Consider the following 10,397-nt stretch of genomic DNA (forward strand, 5'->3'; position numbering starts at 1 on the left):
AAAGCATAACTTACAGAAAAGTATATAAAAACAAAAAGATTTTGAGCAGCAAAAAGTTTTTCTTTATCTTCCTGAAAAGTTAAGCCTTGCCTAAAACCTACTTATTTTTTTTTTCACAGAAATTTAAAATTTAAATAAACTTTTTTTTCTTTCTATCATCAAACATCGAAGCTCTACAATGGCGACATGTTAATCATAATATAAACACAGCATATAGGATTATACAGCATATAGGATTACACATTATTATTATCACCCTCCTACCATTGAAATTTAATTTCAAACCAATTCAAAAAGAAGAAAGGAGGACTCGCGAAACCAAAACAGACGTAGTACTTTTATTGCGAAATTAAATTACAGGAAGTGTGTGTATTGGCGGCCCGACTCGGCTCGCACTGCTCCGGTCTTTACGGTCCTGACGCTAAGCTAGCTGAGAGGATGCCGTCGATTGAATACGACGAGTAAGTGTTGTTAAACCCATTTAATCATATCTGCTTGTATTAGAAGTCTTATATCGATCTAATATTGCTTATCAATCTTCCCCTCCAGCTCCAAGCCCAGCTGGGCAGACCAAGTCGAAGAGGAAGTAGATGAAGGTAAAGAGACAACCTCAGTTAGCGTAACGTTAGTAAGCTAGCTAGCTAATGCTAGCACATCTCTTGTAGGCTGGTGTCCGGAGGAGGAGGCCGGCAAGGCGGCATCCACTTCCACGTGGTTGTCGGGCGTATATAATCGAGATAAAAGATATACTAACCTGTAGTGTTTTGGATATATACTGTTTAAATATAAACAATATAATTCAGTAATACGTTTGCGTGACTGACCTTAATTAACGATTCATTGATGAAATATGTAATCGACATATGCTGTGGACGGTTAACGTTAGCTACGTAGGCAGTGGCATTCACTGTCTACGTAGCTAAAGCTAACCCAGCTAAAGCTAGCTATGTTACTGGCTTTAGTGAAGGCGAACTATGCAATTAACCGTTGTGTCAGCAACTGAAATGTGTTCTGTCTTCACGAATGAATAGTGGGTCCTGGATTAATTCAGAATGGGGGATGCGATCAAGAAATGCGAAACTCTGAAGCTCCATTGCCAGTGTTGACAGCATAGGATAGTACAGTGCTGATGGCTAAATGCAGTTGTTTTTTCATTTAATATTGTTGTAGGGTCGATCAACACAATCAAAAGCCTCCAACAAGAGAGCAGGAATAATGGTTTATTTCCTCTTTAAGTCATTACTGAATAATCTTTTTGTCAGGCACACTACCACCCCCCAAGGAAACCATCAAAGGAAATATAAAGACTATAACGGAATATAAAATCGATGATGATGGAAAGAAGTTCAAGGTAAGTTTGAGTTTTACTAAAGGTACGTGTTGCATCTGTAAAGATGAACAATGTTGGTCTGTATATGGCTGGATTTCATGGGATCAGCTCTTTCACGCGGGTTGAGAAATGATCTTACATTTTCACCTGCACTATGAGACCAACATTACGGTAACATTTATATGTTCATCTTTTAAAAAGTCAGGACCAGGACTCTGCCATTCTTGAAATTGTCATTGATAACTTTAACTACTAACAAATACAGGTTGCAGCACTAGCACTCACAAGAGCTTATAATAGACGTTTAAACATTTTTTAGTGCCATACATGTTTTAGGAATTTTGACTACGGGAGTCAAACATTTTGCTTTTGTGCCTTTTTGTCCTCTAGATTGTGCGGACCTTCAAGATCGAGACAAGAAAAGCCTCAAAAGCTGTTGCCAGGAGAAAGGTCTGCTTTCACATTTAGTTGCATTCACTTTGAAATGAACATGTATTTGGGTGCAGTCAGGTGTTATTGTGTTCTCTCATTTTAGAACTGGAAGAAATTTGGAAACTCAGAGTTTGATGCACCAGGTCCTAATGTTGCCACCACCACAGTCAGTGACGATGTCTACATGACTTTCATCTCCAGTAAAGAGGTGAGGATCCAGTGTGACTTTTTTTTTTTTTTATATAAAGATTTCGTACTGATGTGTAGCAGTCCACATAAAATATGCAAAAACTGGTATTGAGCTGTAATTTCCTCATTTATTTTGTGACTGAGTACCTCTTACTCTTACCACTTGCAGGACTTGAATGCCCAAGACCAGGATGAGGATCCCATGAACAAACTGAAAGGACAGAAGATTGTGTCTTGCCGTATTTGTAAAGGCGACCATTGGACCACCCGCTGTCCATACAAGGACACCCTGGGCCCCATGCAGAAGGAGCTGGCCGAACAGCTTGGGCTTTCCACCGGAGACAAGGACAAGCCTGCTGGCTCTGGTACCATCGGCACACCATTCACATAATAAGATTCTGATTTGTGATCCACTGTTGGACATTCCTAATGTTATGACTCATGTGGCCTGCTTTTCTTCTGTTCACCAGCTGAGCCAGAGCCTGCACAGCCTGCGCAGAGCAAGACTGGGAAGTATGTGCCCCCAAGCCTGAGGGATGGGGGAACACGAAGAGGGGAGTCCATGCAGCCCAACCGGAGAGGTGGGTGTAAGTGTATTTCTTTTTATTTACACCCATTCACTTCACTCATTGTGCAGCAGCAAGAGAAAAGCTCAGTATTAACTGTTTGTTTGCACCCCGCAGCTGATGACAATGCCACTATCCGTGTGACCAATCTGTCTGAGGACACCCGTGAGACAGACTTGCAGGAGCTCTTCAGACCATTTGGGTCTATCTCGAGGATCTATCTGGCCAAGGACAAGAATACTGGACAGTCAAAGGTCAGTACTCATCTTAAGAATACAAAGATCTACACATTTGAGGTTTCAGGCATTAGTTAAAAAAAAAAACGAGAAGAAAGGATATAGCAGGTGTTTGATTGTCGATAATGTTGACTAATGTTTTTGTATTCAACAATTGTGGTGTAATTGACTAGAAATGCAGCATGGTCCACTTGTCTCATCTACTACTTTGTTTGCTGCAGGGATTTGCCTTCATCAGTTTCCACCGTCGAGAAGATGCAGCCAGAGCCATCGCAGGAGTGTCAGGATTTGGATACGATCATCTTATTCTCAATGTTGAATGGGCCAAGTAAGTAATTGATAGTTTGATCAATCAGGCATTAGGTATGTTATTTATTCTTGCTGCCAACCTTATTGAATTCTCTCCGCAGGCCGTCAAACAACTAAGGAATCCATCAGAATATACGTGAGGATGACAGCAGATGTTATTGATGTGGTAAAACATGGCCATTGCCTAAATAAATTGTTATCATAATTTCCTTTTGTTTTTATTTGCGTAGCTTTTACATTTCCAGGCAGAATTTGAGGCTATATAGCCGTAAGTTGAAACTGGTTTAAGTCCCAAGCAACAACTGAGAAGATTTGAAGTAGAGAGTCATGTTCAGAATTTTATGTAAATACAGGATTGACAATTTTAAATCACTCCAGCCACACCTCTGAAAGTCAGGGAGGTGCTAGTATTAGTACAAAGTTTAATAATCAAATTCAGTTTTCCTCAATGCCAAACTGCAATTTGTAATTAGAGATTTAAGCAAACTGAAGGTGTGAACAATCCGCAATAAACTTTACTCATACCTTTTTTTTTTAAACCAAGTTGGCAAGATTTACATTTAATACTGTAAATCAGTTCGAGTAGCCAGAATGTTGGGCAGGTCGGCCCCGTTTACAGAGCCAGGCTCAGCAGGACTACAGCGTGCACAGAACTGACAAGTTAGGACTATACAAAAGGAAATTTGCTGAATTTGAAGGAGGGAGGATGCTATTAACATATCTTCCTTAACTGGTCAGCAATCTTTTCAATACATAAAATTCACAAGTTATCAATTTCATAAGAGCTTTATTTGAAATATTACACATATAAAAACTACATACAATTTATGAGGTAACCATTTCAACAACATGATTAAAAAGCACATTAAAAAGAAAAACATTAAATGGCACTGCACAGAATGTCCATGGTGGCCACTTTGTGACACAGTTAAAAGCAAGCGTATTTAAAAGAAATAAAAGTCTGACGTGTAGGCATCAGGAACTGGGGAACTGATTCTTGCTGGGAAGGGTCTAATCAGAGATCTCCATCTCTTGTTTTACAGTCTCTGGAGGGGGAACATTTTTTTTAATAAGATTATATATTCAACTGATTAATGGCAATAAGAAAAGTAGAATAATTAGTCACCTGACGCCTGTTCTTCCTTCATTCTCTCCATGACACACTTCTTTAGCTCCAGGCCTATGGCCCTGGAGAGTGGAGGGGGCACTGCATTTCCAACCTGGCAGAAACAGAATCACATGATCTGACAGTTTAAAATGGTATTTTTGCTGTTTAAATAAAAAAGTCCTGTTGAAATTTCTTATATTTTTAGATTCATAAAAAGACTTCACAAAATGTTACAAAAAAAATAATTCCACATTCACACATTAAATGTAGTTCTAAAAAGGTGAGTTTTGATAAACATTGACAGTTTGGTGCAGCAGTCTCATTTGTACAGTTTTTGGAGAATTTCAGAGGGAGGGACACTATGGGCTAAGATAACCCATTTTGAGGATAACCGGTTGAGGGTTTCTCTCCCAGTGACCACTTTTACATTACTTTGTCATTTGATCAGTAAATGACAAGACTATCAATGATAGCCACTTTCAGAAAAGCAGGACAGATCCAACATTTAGTGAGATCCTTTAACCAGCCAACCACCAGCAGTGCATCCCATAATCAGCTGCCAGTGTCACCCAGTTCAATTCAGTAAGCTTTGAATAATGTCTGGATTTTACCTGTCGGTGTTTGTCCAGGACGTTTCCAAAGAAGCGGTAGGTGTCGGGGAATCCCTGAGAGCGTGCACACTCCCTCACACTGACCACTCTGTGCTGCTCTGGATGCAAAACACGACCCTGAAATCAATATGATCCATTAAGATTCAAAGCAATTTTATTTATTATTTTGGCTAAAATTTGTTTTATTCCAACTTAGTCTTGCATTGCAAGACCCTCCTCCATAGCACTGTGGAGGCTCCAAGTTTACAAAAACTGATTCAGACCAGAGCAAACAAACTACGAGTGTGAAAACGCCCTTAGCTCCGCACGGAGCCGCTGCAAAATAGCCTCAGTAAGGAACTGTTTTGGTGGAATGTGTACGTTAAAAAAAGTTGTTTGCATAGTAAATTGAGACAGCTAGACTCTGTCCAATCTAAATTTTCTCACAAATGACAGATCTGAGGAGTAGTTAACTATAGTCCTCATAAATCCACCGGAGATTAAAATTCCAGCACAAAGAAAGCGGAAGGAAACAGACATCGGCAAAAATACTTGTATCTGGTGGAATTTCCTGCTGCACGGGCAGAATCCCGGAAGTAGATAACAGACTAATTCATCATGGATAACAGACCAATTCCCCACTATTTGGAAAGTTGATGTACCTGCTTGCCCATGGGTTCAGGGTTGGTGACAGTTGTGCTGAAGAAGCCATCCCATTCCAATCTGCCATAGAGTCCGGCCCAGTGATTGTGGCGGTTCCCAGTGTGGGGCAGACACCAGGGGATCAGGGTGTTAAACTGCCTGTCTGCAGGGTCGCATGGATTCCCTAAAATGAAAAACAAAATCATAAACGTCCCCGTAGAAATGTAAACTCTTATTTAAGTAGAAACCTAGACCTACATACCTCCTGCACAAGTGCAAACACCTCTGAGTGCACCGGTGCCGCTGCGACCACTCTTTTTATCAGGGTGTGAGTAGCGCAGCTTCTTGGTCATGGTGCCATCTTTCAGCCGAACTTCAATGTTAGGCAGATCCCTCCAGTCGGAGCCTGGAGCCAAGGGGATGTGACGCATCCGACCTTCAACCAGAGCACTCATGTCCTGAGGACACAAAGATAATTCTGATAAAATTTGTGTTTAACCCTCAGTTATAGGATAAGTGAGCTCGTAAATCCTACATTAACACAGTACATCATGTTAATATATTACTAAAAAAAGGTGAGACAGCTCACCTTGCATATATGATCTCTCAGGATTGGCTGATACTGTGTGCCTCTGATCTGCCTCTGGAACCAAGACTGAGGCTCCCCATTGTAGGAAATTTCCAGCGCAGATGCACCATTGCGAATCTCTGGCAGGTCAGACATGGTGTCTCTGACAGTGATGGTTCTGTAGATTCCTCCATTACCTCTGTTGAAGACAGGCACTTCAGTCAAGTGTGCAGTCACAGATATCGTTATGATCCATTTGAGGAGCTGCACAAGTTGTAGAATTACAGATCATAAAAACAGTAGGGAGCGTTTATATTACCGTGTGACATTACTGACGTATTTCTTTTCGTCAACCACCACGTTCAGAGAGCAAGCTCTGGGAGCAAACACATGCAGCGGCTCCGGGTAACGGGGCAGCTTCTCGCCAGGAGCAGCAGCCAGGATGATTGCTCTACGGCGGGTCTGGGCAACACCATACTGACCAGCCTGATGAGGGCAGCATTGACCAGGTTAGTGATCTAGTGAAGCCAACTTCAATCATAAAAACATTGGCATGTATGACGTTTTACTGTTGGGAAACTGGGTAGGGAAAATTCCCATGTTTAACAGCGCGTAAGAGGAAAAATAAAAACAAAATAAATTTACAAGGAGACTCCAAGAAGCACAATTTGGATCATCTCTATAAATATGACCCACCTGAAGAACACCAAAAGTACACTGGTAACCCATGCGGACAAGACAGCGTAGAGTCAGCTTCAGAACCATGGAGCTTTTGAATGACACAAAGTTCCTCACATTCTCCAGCAGGAAAAACTTGGGTCTGTAGTAATCACAGTAACTGCAAGAAAAGAAAGCATATTTTAAAATGTGCACTTACAGACTGGGTGGTCTATCCTGCAACATCATATTTACAATAAATTTCATAAAAGCCGTCAGGCTACAATCTGGCATTTTTACATGTACTATTGTGCATGTTCAGTAATGTGCACTGTCCTGAAATATTAAATTACAAAAAAAAAATTTAAAAAAAGTAAAGACAATGACCTGAGATAGGAGACCACTAGTGAGTTCTTGAATTTGGAATAAGTACGAGAGTTGAAGCGGTTCATCCCACTGAATCCTTGGCAAGGAGGTCCTCCACACAGCATCTCTACGTCACCCTTCTGAGGAAGCCTCTGGCCCAGAGAATTTGTTTTCTCTCCAGACATGACCAACTTCAGCAAGACGTTGCAGTCCTCAGTGAACACTGTGGTGCCAGGGTTGTTGAGCCTAAAGGCCTGAGCGGCAGGCTCCCACATCTCTATGGCCCACAGTGTCTCAGACATTCCTAAAAAGGAAACCAAGTCATGTTTTAAGCATTAAAAAAATAAAAATAAAACTGCAGTTGCCCGTACTCCTTGTATGTCGACATTTAAGGATCTGAAAACACATTTCATGAGTGCCATGGAACAAGCATTTACCGGCCTGGTGGAAGCCTTCAGAAAGTCCACCGCAGCCAGAGAACACATCCAGTGTGCGATATTTGGGCACTTTAAGTGTCTGTGGTTCATTCTGAGAGTCCTGTGGTTCTTGTGCAGCCTTCCCTTTGCCTTTACCTTGTAGAGAATATGATTTAGCATTTCAGTGAGCCTAAAACCAGTTTTATATTCAGAATATGTCTGCATGTTCACCTTTCCCTTTGCCCTTTCCTTTGCCTTTATGAACAGCAGAGCGAGCATGATTAGGAGGGTCTTCAAAGCTTTTGGATTTTGCATTATAGGCCTGTAAGAGAGGACTATGTATAAGAATAAACAAGCACACTGAAAACATGTTCAAGTATGAGCAGTTTCCCCAATTTTGAAATTCTAATTTAGCTCAACATTTGATCTTTTGATACTCCCGATTTCATATTAGACAATTAGCATGAGACATGTTAACTTCGTCTAGCATACACAGTGAATGTACTTGTGCTTTGTGGCGTTATTTTCCTCTATGCAGTGATAATACAATACCAACATGCTAGCGGGTGGGTAGCAAATTAAACGTGCCATTTTGCTGATCACTGGCACAGCATTTTCCTCAGGATAAGTTGTATCCAATATCATTTACCAAAAATGATTGCAAATAATGTACTTTTAACTGTACCTCCAGGAAATAGAAGCGGTCAGGTCCACCACTGGAATAGTCCTGGACTGATTCATTTAAGTCTTCTGCATATTCTACTTGACAGCGGCCAAGCACCTCAGTCATGCTGACAGTCACTTCTTCATCACTCCAGTATAGCTGATTGATGTCTGTGTGGTAACTGGCTTTGACACCTTTGTGAGTGTTCTCAGGCCTGGAAGATGAGACAATAGCCAGTTTATTCTTTACAATCATTGTTAGTAACTAAAACCTTTAACAACCAACTGAATTGCAATGGGTTTTACCTGTAAAACTTGCAGAGTCGCAGTTTGACCTCTGACATGTCGGGTTTTCCGTTGCTACGTCTGTGATAAAAGATCTCCTTGATGCGCCCGATGCGGAAGGGCTCTGGAGCATGCAAATTAGACCCCTTAATGTAGTCTGAAGACTTCCTGTAATATTCTGGATACAAGTCTTCATCCACATCCTCTTTCCTATGAGAGCGCTTCACTGGGCTAGCTGGCTTCACACTGAGAGCCAAGAACAGAGAGAATAAGTCTTATGTTTTCCTAATTGTACAAGTTTGAGTAAATCAAACATTTTGAATCACTTTATTCACCTGAAATTAAAAGAGTCAGGATGTAGGTAGACACTGTCTCCCACCTTGAACTGCTCCCCCTTAAAACAGGCCAGAGCATACAGAACCTTGGAGTCATGGTCTTTGTCCACCAGAGGTTCAAATGCACGAGGAGTTTCCTGTTCTTCTCTCGCTTTGATCCTAGCACAGCTGCAACAGAACCTGAAAGCAAAAAGGAGAGCATATCCACCACAAGGTAAAAAAAAAACAAGCCCAAAAAACACACAAGACAAAAAGAAAATATCACGTGTAGAACAAATACGTGTGTGGATAGTGCTTACTTAAACTTGCAGTCTTCTAATAGAGTGGTCTTGGGAGGTGTCTCAAAGCGGGCATATTCTGTGTCGTACCAGAACTGATAGAAGAAACTCTTCCCGTCATCCTCAATCACCTTGATTTCCGAATCCATGCCCCCCTAAAAAAAAAAAATAGAATGTGATTACAAAAAGTGTATACAATTAAAATTAGCCTGCTGTCAAGTTAACTTACCTCCATAAACCAGTTGTCAGATGGGGCCTTATACATGACGTCAACTTTGCCTTGCACATAATTGAGCTGCATGTCTTCACACTCATCCACAAGGACGAGCTCCAGCGGATCAGAAGACTCGCCCAGCACTGTGTAAGCACCACGAAGGAACCAGTGGGCATGGAACATCTTTCCATTGTTGTCCTCCCACAGTGATGTGATCCTGAGAAGGAATAAAATCATTAGATTTATACAGGCCGCAATGACAAAATGCCATCAAGAGTGCAATTATGTCCTACCTTGCCAGAAACAGAGGCACAGTTGGATCCTCTGAGGAAACCGATACACAGTCGCCCACCTCCAGCACTTCATCATTCACACAGACCTTCCTGTAGTACTGCTTCTTCCCCTCACTCTGAAGGGAGTAAGAGACACATACATATTAATATATATACACCCTATCCAGTGATGTAGTGGAGGCTAAACGCACGTAAACGCCGTTTATGCACCTCTCAAAATTAGGAAATGGCGTTTACCCACCTCCAAAGTGCGTTTATCCACCTCTGAATAGCCTATTGTCCCAAAGCCATTCTAAATTAAGCTTATGTTGTTTTAGTTTGTTCATTATTAGTTTTATAGGTTGTTAAAACTAAGACAAATTCTATCATATTGCGCTGCATTACTATCAGTGTGGACCAATCTCTTGCGGTGTTTGGGGTATCAAGACCCCAACGTCGCCTTCCAGGCAGCGCTACCTGGTAGGTGATAGGATTGGTCAATCGTTGTGCCTTGAAGTCACGGTCGCAGCGCTGCCTTGAAGTTGACGTTGGGGGCTTAAAACATCAAGCAGTAAGCAGCAGTCAAAGATTCGTCAGTCACTCTATCCTACATTAGGCTACATGTCTCATGTAGTTAATGATGAATGGGTTTTAAAAATTGATAGTCATTTTTTTTAAGCGCCGTCAAGACAGCAGCCGTCCTCCTCATGCCAGCAAACGGTCTCGAAAAGAAGCCCAAAGTGAGTGAGCTCGGAAAACAGGACTCAACTTAATGTTTTTGAGGTTAATTTGGTTAATGGCAGATTCATGCCACTGACTCAAAAAGCCACGGCTTTAATTAGGTTAGCCTACCCCTTTCAGACAGGAAGTTGAAAGTCACCTATGGCTACCTTTTCCCATTAGTGAAATGCAGGATATATTGTCTGATAAATAACTGGATG

At 41.4% G+C, this 10,397-nt stretch overlaps 2 protein-coding genes across 4 annotated transcripts in view; one reads left to right on the plus strand and one right to left on the minus strand.

Annotated features, from left to right (window-relative positions):
* Positions 1 to 201: 201 nt before the first annotated feature.
* On the plus strand, positions 202 to 3,264 carry eif3g (eukaryotic translation initiation factor 3, subunit G). Of its 2 annotated transcripts, none has more exons than XM_032538082.1 (10): positions 202 to 461; positions 550 to 596; positions 1,263 to 1,351; positions 1,721 to 1,780; positions 1,866 to 1,970; positions 2,121 to 2,316; positions 2,422 to 2,538; positions 2,635 to 2,771; positions 2,975 to 3,081; positions 3,164 to 3,264. In XM_032538082.1, exons 1-10 carry the CDS (start codon positions 439 to 441, stop codon positions 3,177 to 3,179), a joined length of 897 nt encoding a protein of 298 aa, XP_032393973.1. In that variant the 5' UTR covers positions 202 to 438; the 3' UTR covers positions 3,180 to 3,264. The 2 variants fall into 2 exon arrangements, with proteins under 2 accessions (XP_032393973.1, XP_032393974.1); XM_032538083.1 differs by having other exon boundaries at positions 2,422 to 2,532.
* Positions 3,265 to 3,832: 568 nt separating this feature from the next.
* The window catches only part of dnmt1 (DNA (cytosine-5-)-methyltransferase 1), a 13,524-nt gene continuing 6,959 nt past the window's right edge, over positions 3,833 to 10,397 (minus strand). For both annotated transcript variants that reach the window (XM_032537756.1, XM_032537755.1), the window contains 17 exons: positions 9,478 to 9,593; positions 9,200 to 9,401; positions 8,992 to 9,125; positions 8,693 to 8,872; positions 8,379 to 8,603; positions 8,095 to 8,287; positions 7,641 to 7,731; positions 7,431 to 7,565; positions 7,015 to 7,297; positions 6,667 to 6,808; positions 6,290 to 6,456; positions 5,992 to 6,169; positions 5,665 to 5,860; positions 5,423 to 5,586; positions 4,782 to 4,898; positions 4,189 to 4,282; positions 3,833 to 4,108 (listed from right to left, as the gene is read on the minus strand). In XM_032537756.1, coding sequence (XP_032393647.1) covers positions 4,074 to 4,108; positions 4,189 to 4,282; positions 4,782 to 4,898; positions 5,423 to 5,586; positions 5,665 to 5,860; positions 5,992 to 6,169; positions 6,290 to 6,456; positions 6,667 to 6,808; positions 7,015 to 7,297; positions 7,431 to 7,565; positions 7,641 to 7,731; positions 8,095 to 8,287; positions 8,379 to 8,603; positions 8,693 to 8,872; positions 8,992 to 9,125; positions 9,200 to 9,401; positions 9,478 to 9,593 — 2,652 coding nt within the window. In that variant the 3' untranslated portion in view covers positions 3,833 to 4,073. The remainder of the gene's footprint in view (positions 4,109 to 4,188; positions 4,283 to 4,781; positions 4,899 to 5,422; positions 5,587 to 5,664; positions 5,861 to 5,991; positions 6,170 to 6,289; positions 6,457 to 6,666; positions 6,809 to 7,014; positions 7,298 to 7,430; positions 7,566 to 7,640; positions 7,732 to 8,094; positions 8,288 to 8,378; positions 8,604 to 8,692; positions 8,873 to 8,991; positions 9,126 to 9,199; positions 9,402 to 9,477; positions 9,594 to 10,397) is intronic.

Source organism: Etheostoma spectabile, chromosome 15, assembly GCF_008692095.1.
Source record: "Etheostoma spectabile isolate EspeVRDwgs_2016 chromosome 15, UIUC_Espe_1.0, whole genome shotgun sequence".
NCBI classification, from domain to species: Eukaryota; Metazoa; Chordata; class Actinopteri; order Perciformes; family Percidae; genus Etheostoma; species Etheostoma spectabile.

Excerpts from the sequence above, each read along its gene's own strand:
- eif3g (XM_032538082.1), top strand. The coding sequence starts at position 439 with ATGCCGTCGATTGAATACGACGA. Across the intron at positions 1,781-1,865 it reads AAGCTGTTGCCAGGAGAAAG|AACTGGAAGAAATTTGGAAA; the intron begins GTCTGCTTTCAC and ends CTCTCATTTTAG. Across the intron at positions 2,317-2,421 it reads GGACAAGCCTGCTGGCTCTG|CTGAGCCAGAGCCTGCACAG; the intron begins GTACCATCGGCA and ends TCTGTTCACCAG.